This window comes from Opisthorchis viverrini (assembly GCF_000715545.1).
Source record: "Opisthorchis viverrini unplaced genomic scaffold opera_v5_24, whole genome shotgun sequence".
In the NCBI taxonomy this organism is placed as follows: Eukaryota; Metazoa; Platyhelminthes; class Trematoda; order Opisthorchiida; family Opisthorchiidae; genus Opisthorchis; species Opisthorchis viverrini.
In genome coordinates this window covers 2,727,110-2,747,254 of record NW_008751680.1, presented here as the reverse complement: position 1 = coordinate 2,747,254, position 20,145 = coordinate 2,727,110, and the positions used below count along the sequence as shown (strand labels likewise).

Below are 20,145 nucleotides of genomic sequence, written 5' to 3'. Positions count from 1 at the left end.
CAATTTCTTTCGAAGGCTTCGAAAACCTGCGACTCCAAATGGCAACCGCCGAGTCAGATCTCGGCCATTCATCTGTCAGTACCCCTGACCGGGACATTCTTCGATTTTTATGTGAACTTTGCCTGGACGCTGGACTGTGAGTCATCTTGTTTGCTCTTTCAACTGTTATTTTCTCACCTCTGCCCATGAACACGAATGCCTCGGGGAATCGAACTAGTTTCTTCCTACTGTGTGTTCGCTCGTGCGATCTAGACAACATCACGTTTGGGAGACGTTCACAGATTTTATTAGTTCCCTCTGCAGCTGCTCACCGACATATTGCAGTAAACCATCGCCGTGAACATAGGTTGTCAGTCAGATGTTTCCATGCTTTTTATGCTATCAGGATGTACCAAAGGAAATGAACACCATCTTCTAGAATATTCCTATCCAATTGGCTGACGGAATCGGACTCGAACATGCTTTTCTCCAGCTCGAATAACATTGTGGTTTTTCACGACAGTACAACTGACTGAATATGGTTAAATTTACGCGGCCGTAATCGAATTTTTCGTGCTTTCTAGGACTGTTCGTTCACACTAGTGGTCCCCAACCTGAGGATCGCGACCAATCTGCTGATCCCACGTATGAAGCCTCCAATATCCTGACTCCAACACTAGGTGCGATTACAACTCTGTGGCTAGGTATTGAGGTGCGGATGCTTGCCACAGGGGAGAATATGACCTGGCTCCTTGTCGCCACTTGTTTTAGTGTGCTAACACAGACTACTCTGTATCAGATAAGCTGGCACAACCTGTCTGTCGGTAAAACTTTGTTGCAGACCCATTACATCATGCGTACAGACTGGTGAAAAGTGCACAGAACTGACCTGAAAACAAAGCCTTGAACGTAATGAGTGCACCGACATTGGAGGTCTGGCGAAAACGTTTACGTTGGCTGTTCTCACTGAACCGAGTTGATTGCCACGTGATGCTGGTAAATTCCATGTTCGGTTTTGTTGGCCTTGGTGGCCCTTGACTCCGGACTGTCTCCACAGAGAAGTTACCATGCCTTTCAATAGAACAGAATTCGGGAATCACAAGCTGGGCTTTATGATGTCCTCGTTTCAATGTGGAAAGGCCCCGTAAGAGAAGACTGTTTTGCTTTAATTGTGGAACCAGAAGAGTCAACATGGGTCGTTAGCTTCATGTTACTCAAATAAATCGGGATAGCTTCTCCTCGCTTGTTTGGTGAGGTGGAAACAGATGAAAGTTACTCTTAAAACCAGGTATACATACGGTGGTTTCCAGACCTTCCTCCGAAAATCCAACAGCTTTCTGCTTTTCTCTGAACTAGTTCGATTCGCTCTGTCAGTTGTGCAAAATCCCTTCAAATGCGGTACCCAGGTTATGATACCATATATAACAATTTCGGCGCTCTTCTGTTATAAATAGCTTCAAGTGCTTCTAATTTCCTCCGTGCCTAGTGGCTTTTATTTGAATCTACTTGTAGGTACGTGACGCCCGCCCTGAACTGATTCGATTTGAAGCACCATGAGATGGCTTGTGCCAGCTCACCGTGGCCTTTGCGTTTTTGATAATCTGCCTACTTACAACGCATCAGTAGGGCAAATGTACCGCGTGTAAATCACCAGTATCTCGATCGCTGTGGTCTACTAGCTTGTCACATTCACTGCTTTGCTTAATCTGCTCACAAAATTCCCGTACCTTCCTCTTTTCCGGGGCTTTACCGTGCACAGCACTGACATCTTTGTCCATTCATGGTTTTTCGTCCAGCGGGATAGGTTTTTCTATCGTCGGAAAGATGTTTAAGGCACCATAAATTCATACTATAGCTGCGAGAATCGCTGTTAACCGCGTGTAATCACCAGTATCTCGATCGCTGTGGTCTACTAGCTTGTCACATTCACTGCTTTGCTTAATCTGCTCACAAAATTCCCGTACCTTCCTCTTTTCCGGGGCTTTACCGTGCACAGCACTGACATGTTTGTCCATTCATGGTTTTTCATCCAGTGGGATAGGTTTCTCTATCGTCGGAAAGATGTTTAAGGCACCATAAATTCATACTATAGCTGCGAGAATCGCTGTTAAGACTACAACACTGCATCGTTATTTGCGTCCGCTTAAGTCTGCCTGCCATATCATGTACAACGATGTTGTGCGGAATCTCGAACTGTGAACACCCAGCGTAGGTCGAGAATGATGGCCAAAATAGGCCCGCTGTTTGATCAGGGTGTGTTAACAACACCGAACGAAGATGCGTCACACTGATAACTTACGACTTTGTCGCATGCTTCTAATTGCTGTGCCAGTCAGACAGCCGCTATGGATCTTACGAAAGTTTCATCCAATCCCTCAGTAAGGAAATTATCACATTTAGGGGTACTTGTGGATCATCTCTCCATGAGATTACCCTCAAATCACCCATACAACTCAAGGAAACTAAACTCGCTTGACCGCACAAGGGAAATCACACTCACTCACAAACGGATATGACGTTGCCAAGTGACAGATTTTGTTCACCTTACATATCAGACATTGTTCATCCTTATGCATGGGTGACTAGGCTAGTGCTGTATTTTTACGAGCAGCTGTGATGACGGAATGTCCAGTGAACACCAATCACTCTTCAGACTAATCCACTCTGACTAAGGCTTGTGGTGTCGAGTCCCAAAATCGGAGCTTTCTTACATTTACCGACCCGAATATGTGTGTGTGCTACTGAGAAGAATGTTGCTGCTCAAGTAGATGGTCGTTGGTTTCTTCGCTTCGCTGTGCCGTTTGGTTGCCATGTCTCATCACAAATCGAAATGATATCACCAGTGCGTTGTTGGGGGACGTAGTGGAGCGATGGGTCCGTGGTTGTGCGTTGAGTAATGTTGCCTATTTGCTAAAATACGCGCTGCTAGCCGGGGTTATCTATCATTCCTGTGATTAGTCTGTTACCCTGTGTCCTGATTGACCAATGGCCACATGGCCATTGAGTTTGGTCTCCCCTGTTTTCATATTCTGGTCGCTGCTGGAGCGCCTCTGTCAATGACCCCTCTGGGTTCCAGTTCATGACCTTTGTTGATCCGACTCGAGGGCGTTTCCTCTTTCTTGGCCAAACTCAAAGGTCACGTGGTCATCGAATATTCAGGACACAGGATACCAAATCAGCCGATGGAATCGCCCGACCGAACGACCAATCGTGACCGAAGTTCGGCCCCGACTAGCAGCACACACACCAACACTACTCAACCCACAACCACCGACCCATCACTATGCTCCACTGCGTTCCCTAATAACGCACTGATGATGTCACCTCGATCGGTGATGAAACGTGTGCAATCAAATTGCCCGGTCCAGCGAATGAAGCAACGGCCATATCTCTGTATTAGAACTAACGGCCGAAGACTTATCTCCCATTGATCTTATTCTGTCTTTGAACGGCGACTCAGAGGTGGTTGCTATTCGCTACCTTAGCTGCACATGACTATCAACTCGATGAAGCGAGTCATTGCGGGAATGCTCCTCGGACTAGGGGACGGTAATGCGGTGATTCACGACATCCTAGCCGTTCGCAACTCGACCCTTCTCATCATCTCGCAGCATGGGAAGATAATGAACGTCGAAAAAAGGCCCGTTCTCTCTTTCAATAGCAATATATTCGAGTGAAATTTCGCACTTTGTGAAGCTGCCTTGGTTTTTCATCCCCATCCTTTAATGTACTGGCTTGAAACAATCAAAGACTGCAATTTCGGAGATGTGAGACTCAACAGGTTAGAAAGAGAGTTGCATTATGTGTGGTTGAATAAGAAAACCTTGGGTCTGCGAATGACCCGTCCTTACTTTGTCAGAAATAATTCAATTTATTGGAGAGAGGGGGCAGAGGCAAGACGTTTGGCGGAAGATTCCCAAACCGAGATGTCTCAGTGGTTAGGGCGCGAATTTACTAACCGGAAGGTCCGACCTCTACCCCTCGACTTCCCCTATCTAGGCCTGAGCAACTTGGGCGTACCCCAGTCCTCATGTTTCCTTCGGGTGGCATGGCAGCTAGGCAACGAAAGGGTGCTACGGCTGAATGATTTTTCATTTTTATCTCACCGTCAATTGTTATTCAACAAAACCACTGAAATTTCAATCAACCTAGTCTTTCAGTTGGCTAAATGTTTCACTTAATGGTTTGTTCAGTAAGGATAAAAACAACCTCTGTACAAGTCAGATATTGAACGGCGCAATAGGCGGCTCCAACTCACGGGAACTGCTGTAGGTTATAAGCAATGCCCCTAAGCCTAATTCAGATGTACTGCTGTCTGAATATTAATGAATCAAAGGGATCTAGAAGGCAAAACTCTGTTTGAATACTCGGAAACTCAGCAGATTCATTTCTTATATCCTTACACCCAATCAGGTTTTCTGGCATAAGTACAGTTATTGTTACTGAGTCTTTGAACGTACATCCACACACCTCGAGATATTTAGGTTCCATCAACGTGTATCTCCATTTGTGCTATATTGTTCCACTAGCTTTAATCAGGCGGTAGTTGACCAGATGGCTGGTGATCTGTTCGCCGGGATTGACTAGTGACTTGCAAACGTTTCGTCATCTTAACAGTGTGCGGTTGGGTGAAATGGCAGGTAGGCAACCAACCAACTGGTGATCTGCCGGGATTGACTAGTGACTTGCAAACGTTTCGTCATCTTAACAGTGTGCGGTTGGGTGAAATGGCAGGTAGGCAACCAACCAACTAGACAACAGGGAGACACAGCACGACGCAACTAAGATCGCGAGTGAACCGTTCACAAAAACTAGGAGTGATCAATACGTGTGATATCTAGTGGACTAGTAAAATCCTACAGGAAAAGGCGTCTAAACAGCAGGTTGAAGGGTGATCTTGACAATCTACATAAACTCAAGCACGGAGAGAGGAGCAGCCCATCTAATGATGATGTCTCCTGCAGTGGTAACAAAGCCTTTGCAAATCAATTACCAGCCTAGGTGAATAGATCAACATTCACTTGATCAACAACTCGCACCCGGTGAGTACTTGTCTCTTAACGATGTTAACCTCTTGTGGCCGTTGGTCCATGAGCCCAACGTATCCCCCTCCCTCCGAAAAAAACTCATCGGATAAATGCCAAATTGAAACGCCCAAGTACGCCTAGCATGAACGAGAAAACATTCCTTTTTCCTATTAGACCGCTCTGTGTCTCTTGGAATCTGTTGACAAGCTGGGTACACCAGGGATCCAGTCTGATTTTTAATTTTCAATCCCTGCAGACCCTCGTGTGCTCTGAATTTGGCCCTTCAACTGCACTCGGTTGCCCGGCAGGAACGACACGAATTCCCAGACACTGATTCGAACGGAATCGAATGGATGCAGACAAAATCCCACGAGACACCCCCCTTTTCTTCTTACGTTTCTGTCGATCCCACTCCGGTGGGTTTGTCAGCTGAACTATGGACACGCATTGTCAAAATTTGTCCCCAAGTCTCCCCACTGCTCGCCGTCGTGCCCGCCCATTGTGACCCGCCTCCGGAATGTTGCTCTTACGGGGAAAATGGTTCTGCGGCTTGCGGGGAAAATAAAGGTGAGCAACAAGTTTTAGTATCTGTTTTCTTTCCTCCTTAAGGTTTTCCTGGTAGTTGTACAGTCTCTCCATCTCGTGATGATCCGTGTCGGACAGCACGATGATTTTGTAACTGCATTCTATGTCGGTCATCACTCATGCAAGTTCGATTGACATCACATCCGCGGAGCTCACAAGTAATAGGTTCTAACTTCGCTACGCCCTGCTGCTCGTGTCTACTCCGTTGGTTGAGCAGTCAGAACATGACCCATCACGATCAAAGCCATGCCCCTAATACACCCGGAGATTGGATCCGCGGATTTCGCCTCAAATCGCCGTGCATGCTGCTTTCCGAGGCGTCGGTAAAGCCAAACTGTAGAGAGCCTCCATTAAGCAAGGCGACTTTTTTCAAGCATCGTGACTTTAGTCTCGCTGTTCGGTGCTGTTCAGTTGTCCCAATACCACTGTGCAGTTTGGTTTTACTGAGGAGTCCGGGTGAATCGATGCTGCTCTTTGAACAGATTGTCATCGACGAGGTCAGGAACTCACTGCTCCACATTCCTCCTCTATCGTATAGTCCAAATGTTCTCATTTGTTTATTTTTTTAAACCTACAATCGCCACCGACCCTCATTAATTCCTTGTGAATCTAACTAATCCTTACGTCATTTTTCACTAATCGATCTCTACCGAAGTTCAGTGTTATGACGTAAACCTGTCCCATACTGTGATCCAACTAGCCCTTTTTTTCTCTGTTCGTCGTACTCTGAACGTCCTCGGTACTGTGGTCTCATTTTTTCACCAAATATCAAAAGCGAGGATTTGTCGAGCTGTGTTATTCATGCTGTTACCTTGTTTTTCTTTCTGGATTCGGGGCGCTTTGAATTACCGTAGAAGAATTTCGACAGTTTGAACTTCACCAGAGAAGTTAGCGTTTTCCGGGGAAATTGATAATACTGTTAGCTCAGGTTGTCTCGAGCGATTCGGTCAGCTTCACCACACACACATCATCATCATCGACAGCATGACATCAGTGCTTCACTGCCGTAAAAGAATTCTCGTTTCTGAGACACAGCACGCATCAATGGCAAGCGAGTCCAGTGTGAGTGCAAGAGCAGCTTGTTGTCCTGCTTGCTTCAGGGTGCGAACATTGAACGCGGCCAGATAGACTGGGTGTCGAGGCTTGAGGACTGATCTGGAGATTCCTGAAGATGTCGGCACCATGTGACGAGCAGACGCTGCACGCAAAACCGATGCATGACGAACGGAGTCATCAGTCCTAAGTGCTGGGCCTACAAGGAGAGAGTTATTAATGGGGTGGGAAGGGGGGAAGAAAAAGTATGTGAAGGAGAAAGAAGGGAGGCGTCAGCAGTAGCCTGTTTTCCCTTACCCGCCCTGCTGTATGCAGCAAGTAAGGCGACCCAGCTGATGGCACCACGCGACGGCCGATGTGGCATGAGAATATTGTTAGTTGTGTAGGTCATGGTTGTACGACGGCTGGGATACTGCCAGGGCGCCCACACCTAGACAGCAGGACGATTAGGGTCCTCAACCAAAGCCTATGGCTCAAAAGCCTAACCGCAAGGCAGCGGTGTTCGGGAGACTCTGTGAGTGTCACGGGACACTCTCCAGTATAGCTCAATGGATCGCTGAGGTGCGGAAACCGTCACACCACGGTAAGGTCCAGTCTCTTCGTGATAGACTACACACACAGTAGTCCCTCAATCATCCAGCTAGTCGCTTGTTGGTCTTTCCGTTTCGGGCAATCTCAGTTGGATCTCGCATGGCAAACTATTTGTGATTCGAACGTCTCTTTTCCGTGTGCCAGATATCTCCCCCTGTCCCAACTTCTTTTGTATGCTTTCCACATCCGTCCCACCCTTCGCTGATTGATAATCTGAGATCCCTTTCCGTTGCCCCTTTTGTCCCAGCCCGTTCAGTTGTTCAGTCGATCGACACGTCACCCCAAAGGTATCTTCGTCTCCCCTTCCACCTTCGTCTCCACCGCTGCGTTTTTTCCATACACCTTTTGTTTCCAACCATTGGACTACCTCCTCACGCTTCACTGTTTGTTTCATGCTTTCAACTAATTTAATGACCATTGTTCTTGTAGGGTTATGAGTCTTCCCTTTCCATAGGAACCGCTTTGTTTTATGGACGAAGTCATTCCTCTAGAGAGTTCCGTCACGTAGGTGACTGTTCTGCCAGGATAGGTCTTCCTGGATGAGGACCCCGAAACGGACCACATCAATGGTTAGAGACATTGTCAGACGTGGCCCAGTCGCGCCCTCAATGGCGCTCGTGCATCCAATCTATTGCCTTCAATGCATAGCTCCCTTCCTACCCCCCCCCACTTGACAGCGCTGGATTTATGCATTAATTCATCATCTCCCGCCTGCAATGCGCAGCTGCCTCCCCCCTTGAAACCCTTGGTGAACGAAACTGCGGCAGCTACAAGCACTGTACGACAAGTACGTGGTTATTACAGCTGACAACGATGATGATGATGATGATAGATCAAATACCGATCACCTCTTTGGCTTTTTCCAGCCATCCACCTTTGTTGCTATTCGCTAACACTAGAAATACCGGAAAATTCCTCACTTCATTCGCACCAGTTCAACAATTTAAGTACAGATTGCTTATTTTCGGAACCAAATAAAGACGAAAAACAGTTAAAGGAACAAACTGTTGGTGACCCCCCCTCAAGTCTAGTCGTTTTGGTGGTTTCAGGATTCGAACCTGCCTATCACTGACAAAAAGTCGCTTTCTCACCGTTCCAACAAATATTTGCATGTGAACATATACTACTAATGAAAATTAGTTCGTTTGTCTATTGAACTCGTAAATGACAGGAATTGATAAGATATTAGCAATGTTGTGGAATGTAGGTAGCTCGGATGCGCTGTTTGGTTGTTGGTCTGTTCTCCGAGCTTTGTAGTTGGATTGCAAACGTTTCATCACCAATCGAGGTGACATCGTCAGTGCAGGGTTAAGTGGGTGATAAGATATCCTGGGAGAACTGATATTTCGGGTTTGGCTACGCCGTCTCCCTAAGGTAATCTTTCTTTCAATATAATGTTTGAACATGTGGCGGATTTTCACGGTACTGACAAACGCTGCTGAATCAGACAAAATGGTTTATGATCCCGGAAAACATTGTTCAGGCACAATTCAGGGAAACATGATGTTTACGTATGGGATTGTCTGGTGAACAACTATCTACGGTTTAGCACCCATTTGCAAATAAATTTGGTTTTGTGACATACCCACCGGAAACCCAGTTGCATCTCTTGTTTGTGATGTTTCTAATCAACTGAATGTGCTGCTTTTGCAAATGAGTGTATTTCGCTAATCTCTTGCAATTTGGGTTCAAGTAGAACATAAGGTTGACGGAAACTCGGGGACTGCGCCTACCTGATGAGCCCCAAGAAGGGCGAAACCGGTCGTGAGCTGTCGAAGAGTTTTCAGCAGCCTTGTGAGTAGTTTCCTGTATTCAGCTTGCCCGTGATGAGCACATAACGTGTNTGTTCAGCACATTCAGTTGTAGAATGTCACAAACGAGAAGTTCAGCTGAGTCTCTCGTGGAAACCAAATTGATTTGCAAATGAGGTGTATTTCTGAAAACAGTCCAATTTGGGCTCAAGTAGACCACTCGGGGATTGCGCCCACCTGAAGAGACAGCCCGAAGAGGAGCGAAACCGGTCGTCGACTGTCGAAGAGCAGTCCATCAGAAATTGCCCGCATATGGTATTGCACAACTGGCTACCCTACGCCCATTCTTCTCTTAAAGTCTACAACCTCACGTAATATGCCAATCCCTGCTTTGTAGTGCAGGACTGTCGGCCCTGGGAGCACAGCATTTCACAATAGTCCTTCGCGCATGGTGGCGTGCGCGATTTTGTTACGGCCACCGCACCCTAGGCAGCGGTGGCCTTCAGTCTTTCACAGACCATTCATAGCTAGGGTCACGTGGCTCCATCGCCTCGTTCTGGCCATTCAGCTTGCGATCGCGCTCCGTCGTGTATGTGCGCTTCGGTCTTGCACAGACACGTGAACTTCTTTCAGCTCCAGCCTTGAGCACCAGTTTTTGTGTGTGTTTGCTTGTCCAACCAAACCGCTGCCGATTGCAGCTGGTCAAAAGTACACATGTTTCACTATTGTTGTTTTTGTTGTAAGCACGTTCCATGCAAAGTGCATCGACCTGATGAAATACACGTGTTTCGTGGTCACATGTCGTGATTGCATTGGAACCCACAAAAGCACTTGTACTTGTTGACGAGTGTCCGCACACTTGTTTATCCCATCCAGGCCTAAGAATTAATTTGGATTTTTGCAAACAGCACACCTTTTTGGAAGGCCACTGTGTTGTAACTACACCACCTCTGTCAGGAGCAGGTCCATCTGCGAAGGCCCATGAGTTGTAGACAACCGTAAGACCAACGAATTTGTTAGTATCAGAAGAACATTCATTCTCATGCAATCAGTATTTATGACTCGTGTTTTTTCGATCTTCAGCAAAGTTGAATGAAATGGTTCTGATTGATTCATCTCGACGACCTTCATCCAGTTCTCCACCTCCTTGCGACATCACTACTCATAAGGATAATGTAGACCGTTAGACAACGCAGTACTGGTCTCACCCCTTTTTTAGGCTGATCAGGTAGACCTAGTCCTCGAAGAAGTTCGACTGGAAAATTCGGTCGCACACCCGGTTAACGCCACTTTACTGTTGCAAAGGAACGCTTTTCCGTAGAAACCCGGTCCTAATTTCGAGCTATTTGATAATCGGAGTGATCAACTATAGCCACCATAAGTGTTGTTTAGTGTACTTCGTCTGGACTTCATCCTGATCTGTAAAGCCGTGTATGCAAAGTTGTTCATTCACCTCCCTTTTGCGGACACCCGAGTGCGAGTTAATCACACTGCTGATCAGCCACTCGTGGTCGAACGATTAAGTGTTCAAACTACTAGCCGGGAGGTCGCGGGTTCGAGACTCTTCGGAGTTTGGTGAGATGCGTACTGCTGATGATTCCCAATAAGGATGAAACAGCAGCTGTACAGTGCTTCTCGGCTTTTCAGCATAGATTGGCTTCACTTATGAGCCTACGACCAGTTTCGCTTAAAAACATCATAAACGAGAGATTCACCTGGAATCCGGATCGGTTTCTGTCCTCTACATCCTTCAATCCTGCCACCCGGTTAAGTGTCCACCTGAATTATCTAATTCTTCTAATATCCTCCGTCTTCCCTAACTTTTCTAAGCCTAAACTCATCAAGTCAACGTTCGCCATGTTCTTTTCTGAGTTCTCAGACCACAAGTATGTTCCCCTTCCGCGTACTTCACATCTCTGTATAGCTATGCATTTGAACGAGGATGTCTAATTTATTCCACCCTCCCGCAACGAAACCTTGTCTATCCGGTAACTTCACCTGACCTGCCAATGAGACCAGCAATCTCATTTTTGTTGCGTCAGACACCCGAGTATTCCAAAGACCATATCGAAGTATTCGTCAGGAAACTTCGCGCTACCGTTTTTGATCGGCCCAGTTTTCTTGTAAAATCCCATCTACTTAGTCATACGCCTGCTCTACGATCTGTTGATAACGGTGATAACGTATGCCTGTCTACCCAAGAAAGGATTGCTTTCTGTTTCAAGCGATTTTTGGCGAAAACTTCACAAAGGCTAGGTCATGACATGGAAACGTGAAACGTCTACGGTCAAGTTGAGTGCTGTGGGATCCTCGCACCTTCCTGGCTAGGGTCCACATGACCCTGTTTGCAGCTGGTTGGAAATCATGTCAGGCATGTCACTGAACGACCCTAGCAACGCACACGTTGCCATTTCCCAACCGAACTGCCGTGCTAAAATTCATTCTGCTTGCAGCTGGTTGGAAATCATGTAAGGCATGTCACTGAACGACCCTAGCAGCGCACACGTTGCCATTTCCTAACCGAACTGCCGTGCTAAAATTCATTCTGTGTCGGCTTATGTCGGATGGGATTCCCCAAGCACGCCGGTTCAATCCTGCTGATGGCGTCTTACTTCGACAGATGCTCAAATGTATCTGTTTTGCCGCTGTCCAACGAGGCGCACACCCTATTCTTGACCATTTCCCTTAGGGATACATGACTTCGCACTAAATTCCCACCCTGTCCCCCTCCTTTCCCTCTTTACTGAATCTTCCTTCCCTCATGGCAGTTGAGAATCAGTTTGTATTATTGGTGTATCGCTGTCAACGATGGTGATGCTCTTCGGGGTCACTTAGTTTCTTACTTGCCCAGAGTGGCGCCATTCAGCTCTCGGTGCCTAACCGCTATGTCACCAGAAGGAAGCACGAGGGCTGGGCTACTGCCAGGTTGCCCAAGCCTAGACAGTAAAAATCGAAAGGCAGATGTTGGGTCCGGACCTTCCGGTCAGTAAATTCACGTCGTGGCCACTGAGCATCCAGCAATTTGACACATCTATTCACAGCATCAGGTCTAAATTTTGTCCAGCCATTTTCGAGACGTGAATTTTAATCTCATATCATAGCTAGTTTTGGGTTCCCTGAATGACGTTCGCTCTTCTTGCATCGGTTTGACGTACAAGATAAGTTCAGTGGATCCTCTGTCAACACGGACATTGGTAATGGGTACCACAGCCGGACGCTTTATTACCCATTCTACGTAACGGTGTCGAAAAGTGAATTTAAGACAGACTCCACAAGTTGACGATATTCAGAAAACTAGCCGCTTATAAAAACAGTACCTCTCAACAAGGAGGGTGGCGACAATCGAATAACAGAATGCAAAATGAACGCAGGTCGGTGTAGAGGTTTACATGGATACAGATAGATCTTAGACCATGTTTCTTGCTCGGAAACTTTCCTAAATACAGGATGCAAAGGCAGTCCAATTTCATGGCCTACTAGTAAAAAATCTTTCAGCTGTTACAACCTTCCGGTGCCTAGCTGCCATGCCACCCGAAGGAGGCACGAGGGCTGGGATACTGTCAGGTTGCCCAAGCCTAGACAGGGGAGGTCGAGAGGCAGAAGTCGGGTTCGAACCGCGAACCTTCCGGTCAGTAAATTCGCGCTCTAGCCACTTGAGCCATCTCGGAGAGGCAGAAGTCGGGTTCGAACCGCGAACCTTCCGGTCAGTAAATTCGCGCTCTAGCCACTTGAGCCATCTCGCCCCCACCCATACTAGTATTGTTTACCTATAAGGAACACCCCCGCCCCCATATCACGTGTACTTTCCCCATCGCGTGAGATATTCCGAAGCAACTTGGTCACCTAAGCACTTCAAAATAACGGATCGCCCCACACAAGTTAACTCTAGAGAAGTAACCGGTTCACATGCTCACATACTGAGTGTCACTTCAAATCGATCGTTTGATTAGTATGTGCTTGTCAACGCTGTAGCAACTGCACTGGGCTATGGTTGACATTTTGGGCTTCTGTTTCGGTGACGCCAGTTCGAATCCCTACATGGTCCTCGTCTTGAAATTTTCGCTTCATCAACAAAAGGATACTTCTTCCATTCCAGCTTCCCGATTGATTTCTTGTCTATAAAGTCACAGCTGGCGTTGATAGTGTGGTAAATTCGGTTCTGCTTACAACCATCCAACATCTCCAACCACATAAGACAACTATTCAGCAAGTAGCCAACACACCTGACAATTTGGTCTCCATTCGCGTTATCGGTTCACACCGGTCTTATGCGTGTGACAGGAATACAATTCAATGTCCTAGATATCTGACCCTGAGCCGGTGTTGGCACTACACATTCGGTTGAAAATCATCACAAATGATAGATTTCATCGAATCCATATTGATTCTTCCGTTCACACTAATTCTTATGCAAATGAATGGTTTATTCGACATTAATGACTGTCTGAATAGCTTACGAGCGGGTTACTGAAGGAGTACACTGAGGTGTGAAAGCCGTACACAGCTCATAGACCAAGCTGACGAGCTCTAAGGGTGGCTGAACCCCCCATTGGGATGAGACGGCCCAGGTGGTTAGAGCGCGAATTTACTGACCGGAAGGTCCGTGGTTCGAACCCAACCTCTGGCTCTCGAATTCCCCTGTCTAGGCTTGGGCTACCTGGCAGTATCCCAACCCTCGTGCTTCCTTCGGGTGGCATGGCAGCTAGGCACCGACAGGTTGTAACAGCTGAACGATGAACCCCCATTCAAAAAGGGAACCTGCGGGTGAGGAATGCACCTTTTGTTAACTTGTACGGTGTTCACACTCACTGTACCTTCTCAGCCAAGTGGCATTTTGGCTTGTCGACTAGCGTCCGTCTCCGGATTGGTTCATGTCAACGAACCCCAGCGCACGGAGAGCAGTGCCACACGTGGTTGAAACTGAGCCGCAGGTGCATCTAACTGAACAAGACAGGAGTGGACGGTTCTGAAGCCGTCAGTATATCAAACTGTCGGCAGTAGATGCGCTAATCGATCTGACGAGCTTCCCACTCGTAAAACGCACCCAACTTACACACACGGACATACACGTTACAGAAGTCACCCATCACTCTTAAAACTGTGGTACCCGAGCATCCGAAAGTAGCTACAAGCGCACTATAAACTGGCATAGTGCACCAGGCGTCCAATCTTCCAAACTAAGCGTCTCAAAGGTTTGGTGTTTATTATCTGTACGTGAGACTGGTGTTTCCTGGGAGACATCAGTTGCAGTTGGTTTGGGGATTTCGAGCAACCCTAGAAGCAAAACCCATTGTATACCAGGTGCTCTTTTGTTCTTCCAGACTGGGATAATCTTGGCATTCAGTGAACAGCATACCGCGGCTTCCTCTTCTCAGTTTTTCCTGAGTGAGCTGAAAAGATGTTCATTGATCCTGTGGAAATTATGTGGAGGGTTACACTGACAAGGGATCAGTTGTGAGAGTTTGAGGGACACCTCTACGTTTTCATGACAATGCAGCTGATTAGAAGAGAATAGCCCCTGTCGATAGTTGAAGTCTGTAAGCGAACTATCCTCGTTCATTATTTACCGATGAAACAGCCTGAATGCACAGTTTTCCAGTAGCCAATTTAAGGGTACTCATAAGGGACTCGAACCCAGGTCTCCTCAGACGGATGTCCGAGAGGTTAATCGCCGGGCCACTGCAAAGGCCTACACGCCAAACTGTTCCACCCCAGTTGATGATCGATCAATACCTGTGAAGAACTCCACACGAGTACGTTCACACACAGTTAACTGGTTTGGTGAGCGCGAAACTAAGTTTTGAGTCTTTATAATTTACTACCCATAAGGTTGCTCGAAATCCGCCGACAGCCCACGACCGGTTTCGTCCTTTTTGGGGCCCATCAGGTAGGCGCAGTCTCCGGATTTCCGTCAACCTTATGTTCTACTTGAAACTAAATTGCACGAGACACTCACCTGGAACCCAGCTGAATCTCTCGTTTGTGATGTTCTCTAAACAATAAAACGAAGCGCAATGGTTTCATTTGCCCCGGATACTTTGAAATTCATCAACATAACGGAAAGAATTTGCTCAAAGTTGTTCTTTTTGTAGGATAAGGGAGGTTTGTGTTCTTTTCACAAACCTGGTGCTGAAAGAGGGAAAGACAAACGATTAGTTTTATCGTACTGGTCTAGCAGGTAGTATGAAAGCATTCGACACGCGGGATAGAGTGAGTTGCTCAAGACAGTTTTCTTCCAAAAGCAATCCTGTTCTTTCAAACTAGATGATTAAGTATCTGCTCCTCCTCATCGAATAGTTCCGAGGAGCGTTTCAGGGTAGAACGGTTATGGCAGCAATGTCACATATAGCCAAGAATTCTCCGAGATGTCGTAAGGGAAGGGGCATGTACACTTGTTTTCTGATCAGCCTCTGCAAAGATATCATTGTAGCAGCCTGTTTGATGCACATTATTCACTTGAATTCTTCCTTGTCGGTGCGCTACAGTAAAATGGGTTTCCTTTCCGAAAGAACCTTCAATTCTTTTTTTTCCAAAATTGCAGTTAACATGTCTAGGGTAACTCCGTTTGTCTGCAGTTGTTGGGGCTTGCGGGGAAATCGGTCACATAACCCTCGACTGACAGTAGGTTTGTCGATCGATGATTGCGTCACTCAGTCATAGTGAATGTCGAAAAGGTGTGTGTACCCTCTTGTTCACCTAATACCGACTATGGCGTGCCCAGAGAAGCAAACGTTTGGCGTCGGTTCCTTACCTGCGAGTTTTTTGTTCTCCTGCTTTAACTGTGGCTACACGCTTGTAGCAGGGATTAGACCGGAATTCACAAATTTATCTCGCGCTGGAGATCGTGCAATCATAGGAGGTGGTAGCTGGTGTCGCTTCATTGTATCGATCCGTACCAGATCAGTCTTTCAAAAGTTAATGATTTGCCTTTGCTGTTCTTACGGGGAACGGCTATTTCGATACAGGTTTGATAAATGTTCCTCCTCATTACAACTTTCTTTCACTCTATCGTATGCTCCAGAACAAGAAACACAGTAGAGGTTCTACTCAGACTTGGTACTATCTGGCCAAGTTCGTTTCCTTACGATGACAGCAAATAGTTGACTACCTCGTGTAGACTTACATTCTCAGGTAGCTTCCGCAAAGTTTACTACTACTTCAACACCGTCCAATACTTTGGATGGATTATAAAAAAAAAAAATAAATCGTTCAGCTGTAGCACCCTTTCGGCGCCTAGCTGCCATGCCACACGAAGGAGGCACGAGGGCTGGGATACTGCCACGCGTTACCCAAGCCTAGACAGGGGAAGTCGAGAGGCGGAGGACCTTCCGTCCAACAAATTCGCGCTCTAACCACTTGGGGCCATCTCGTCCCCTTTGGATGGATTCCTGGAGGACGAATTTGTTTTTATGTGTCGCTGATAATTTTTTTAATGGCAGATCTTTTCTCGGGCTTCCTAGCCCATGTGTCAACCAGAAACGGGGTCCGTATCGGTCATGTACTCACTAACTGTGCTACCAATACCTTATGCCTTAGGCCACTTTTGTCGATCGATTGTTTGCCATCACCCAAGTTAATAGGAGACTTCAGTGGTTCGCCACTGATTTTGGTTGCCGGCTGCTGCGTCTTGGTACTATTCCCTCATATTTTTCTGTCTGTGTGTCGCACTCTATTACACTGCTGTACTGTTGGTGTGTTCGATTTTACTCAGTTTACTTCTTTATTTTTAATGCGTGTATTTACAAACTTGGTGGCTGAATTTTTCAGAGCGCGAATTTACTGATCGAAAGGTTCGAACCCGACTTCTGCATCTCGACTTGTCCTGTCTAGGCCTGGACAACCTGGTACTATCCCAGCCCTCGTGCTTCTTTCGGGTAGCATGTCAGCTAGGCACCAAATGGGTTTTACAATTGAATGACCCGCCTCAAAACTGAACATCCTGATGGGTTAAGGACTGCGATCATCGGTGTACCTACGAAACCGTATAATGGCTAGTACTCATATTACGTGTGTCTCATAAGTGGCGCCGGCCACCTGACCACTTTTGCCTGCACCGTGTGCCAACTGTTCAACTGTACTCACTTGAATTGAGCATGTTAATGGCTTCAGAACTGTCCCACCCCCTGTTCGTACACCATATTCAGGGCGTTTATGTACAGGTATGTATATGTATTCACATGCTAGTTTGTTCATGGGGTTCCATCGGACTGCTATTATCTCCTTTTGCATTGTCATCCTTCACTCGCAGTCGCATTGGAACTTTGTCATTACTTGGTTTTGTATCCCCTACACAAGCTACTTTCTTGTGCAACTCTGACTTACTATCGGTTTTATCTTTTAGAAAAGTTTGTATTTCGCATCGAATTCGTTGGCCTCATGTATTTCAAACCATTTTGAAAAAGGGAAGGCCTACCGTAGGTAATGTGGATAGAGAATGGAGTAGAGAGGTTGTAGCATCTGATTTCATATTCGATCTGATGAGTCCGGATTTAACAGCAAACGCCTGGAGTTTCGTCAACTCTGTCTCTTTGTTGGGTGAAAATTTACCACGGACGCTCTCCGGCCGTATTTGAATGTCGTGAGCGTGAAGTTTCCATCCACTTCTGCCGCACCCCTTCAACTGAAAAACACGCTTTTTGTCACTAAAGGGTGTAAGAAAATATCTTGTTGAGTGAGAATCTCTTCGGACCCCAATACCGCCCAACTATTGTGCCAATGAGTAGAATAGCTGTTTGTATCAAATCAATTTTTAACCGAGCAGAAAGTATCGCCCTGCTGGTTCTTCTCAAGCTAACGGTCCAAAAAAAGAGACAACTTTTTGCAGCCTTGTGATAGTAAGGTCTCTCTTTGCGAACACAAGTAGAACATAAGGTTGACGGAAACTCGGGGACTGCGCCTATCCAATGAGCCAACCCGAAGAAGGGCGAAACCGGTCGTGGGCTGTCGAAGAGTTTTTAGCAACCTTGTGAGTAGTTTCTGCGATATCTCGAATATCGTGCCAACTGAATTATGAGGCGGCCTGTGCGCAGCACATTCAGTTGGAGGACATCATAAGCGAAAGATTCAATTGAGTCTTCCGTGAAAACCTAATTGATTTGAAAATGAGTGTATTTCTCGAAAACAGTCCAATTTGGGTTCAAGTAGAATATGAGGTTGACGGAAACTGGGGGACTGCGTCTACCTAACGAGCCAACCCGAAGAAGGGAGAAACCGGTGGTGGGCTGTCGAAGAGTTTTCAGCAACCTTGTGAGTAGTTTCCTTTTATGAAAAGTACTGGCTTATTCGTCTTCATGGTTGAATGACATGTATCTGAGGTACTTGATTTAACTACGCCCAAAGAACTGTCAGCAGAGTAACAACAGTCAAATATCTTCTCGTCAAGGTGTCATCCTCATTCATTTGAACCTTGAAAAGTGGAACGAATCAAGTATCCATCACTTAGTGAGTGCTCATCAATGGTAACAGTATTTCATTACTCATTTCAAACAAGTTTCCGATGGAAACCCAACCACTTAGGTTACGGGAACTTGTTCCACCGAAGAGCAAGACATATCCAGTTGAGTCTTCAGTTGGCAAATGACTGTGACCAGGTGACACCATCGTGACATAATTCAATCGGAAGCCATCCTTGCTGTCAGTTAACGACGCAGAGAGCAACAGGAAGGAGCTGGGACGATTAGTCGAACGGTGGATTCTTCTAAAGTTCCATGCGTCACTTGTGAGACGCATCTGCTTATTGCTTTCTTGGGGACCTTCGCTGGCATACGTCAAACTTTGAAAGGTCTTTGTGTTACCTAACGATGGAGTACTCACTTTGATCTGTACTGGACTCCATATAAGGCTGCGGGGTGAGATGGCTCAACGATTAGAGCGTGAATTCACTGGCCAGAAGGTCTGTGGTTCGAATCCGACCTCTACCTCTCAACTTCCTCTGTCTAGGCTTGGGTAGCCTGGCAGTATACCAGCCCTCGTGCTTCCTTTGGGTGGCATGGCAGTAGGCAACGAAGGGGTGTTGCAGCTGAGCGATCACATAAGGTTGCTGTCCCTCCCCCCACAAACACTACCTCCAGACTGAAGTCATATGACGCCAGTATGATACTACTAGCTGGAATAGGATATACTCGGACGTGTGCTTCAGCCTCAAAGGTCGACATTATACAAAGGGTATGCAGTTTCACTCCCACCTCCCACTGATGTGTAGACGACCCATCGCAGCCAGTTTCTGCAGTTCTTTTCTAGTCGATTTTAGCCTCTCGAAAAGACTAGAAATTACCGTGTTATAACGGTTTATACGCTTCTGTGACACAGTGAGTCATACCGGAAAGATGTGTGTGTTACTCACAGAGCCCCCTTATACCAGTATCCAGCCCTCCCCCTATTTATGAGTTGGGACCTTTGTCGACATATCCATGGCTTTAGTAGTCTCAGTATTCTTGTACCTTACCTGTCTTACACCTGAAAGGGTGTCATACTACCGCTCAACCCACTACGTTGCGCCCGATTTTCGGGCCTTACTTCCCAATTTTTACCATGGCTTTTAAGGCACGAGCTCTCGCCTTCCTGAATCCCGAATTCACTGGGTGTCCGTCAGCGATGTCCGCCATCTCCATTCCTCGTTAACTTCGTGATCGATGAGATAATGAGACGAATGCTGGAAGGTCTTCGAAACCCCGGAGTTCAAATATCCTGTGAAGGAAACCTTGTCGATCTGGAGTACGCAGACGACATCGTTCTCATCTTCAAAGAGGAGAAGCCTCAGGTGTTTTTTTGGGTATGACTTTGCACCCACAAAGTGTAAGGTCATGCGCGTGGATGTGCGATCATTGAACGCGCCACTTGCGATCCAGGGAAAGGTACTGAACGTTGTGGAGCGTTTTACGTATCTTGGAAGTTGTATTAGTTCTGACTTTAGTGTGACGGATGTGGTCAATGCACGAATCTTCAAGATCCGGATAGCGTTTGCTAATTTGAGCCACCTATCGCGTCAGTGTATCAAGCTACAGTACGGACTGTTTTGTTGCATGGCTGTGAGACTTGGACTGTTTGAGCAACGGAAATGAGGCGTCTTCAGGTGTTCGACAATCGTTGTCTCAGAATCATAGCTCGTGTGGGTTGGTGTTGGATAATCCGTAACGAGGTTAGAAAGCGAGTTTTCGGTT

General features: G+C 46.6%; 2 protein-coding genes across 2 annotated transcripts in view; one reads left to right on the top strand and one right to left on the bottom strand.

Annotated features, from left to right (window-relative positions):
• T265_12929 (hypothetical protein) overlaps positions 1–20,145 on the top strand; it is a gene marked incomplete at both ends in the record, with an annotated part of 44,364 nt that overhangs the window by 10,115 nt on the left and 14,104 nt on the right. The window contains 2 exons of the mRNA XM_009166297.1: positions 16–136; positions 5,263–5,573. Of these exons, the coding sequence (XP_009164561.1) occupies positions 16–136; positions 5,263–5,573 (432 nt within the window). The remainder of the gene's footprint in view (positions 1–15; positions 137–5,262; positions 5,574–20,145) is intronic.
• On the bottom strand, positions 7,285–7,629 carry T265_02118 (hypothetical protein; the record flags this gene model as incomplete). The annotated part of the gene is made up of 1 exon (XM_009166277.1): positions 7,285–7,629. The coding sequence occupies one exon, from the start codon at positions 7,627–7,629 to the stop codon at positions 7,285–7,287; it is 345 nt and encodes a 114-aa protein (XP_009164541.1).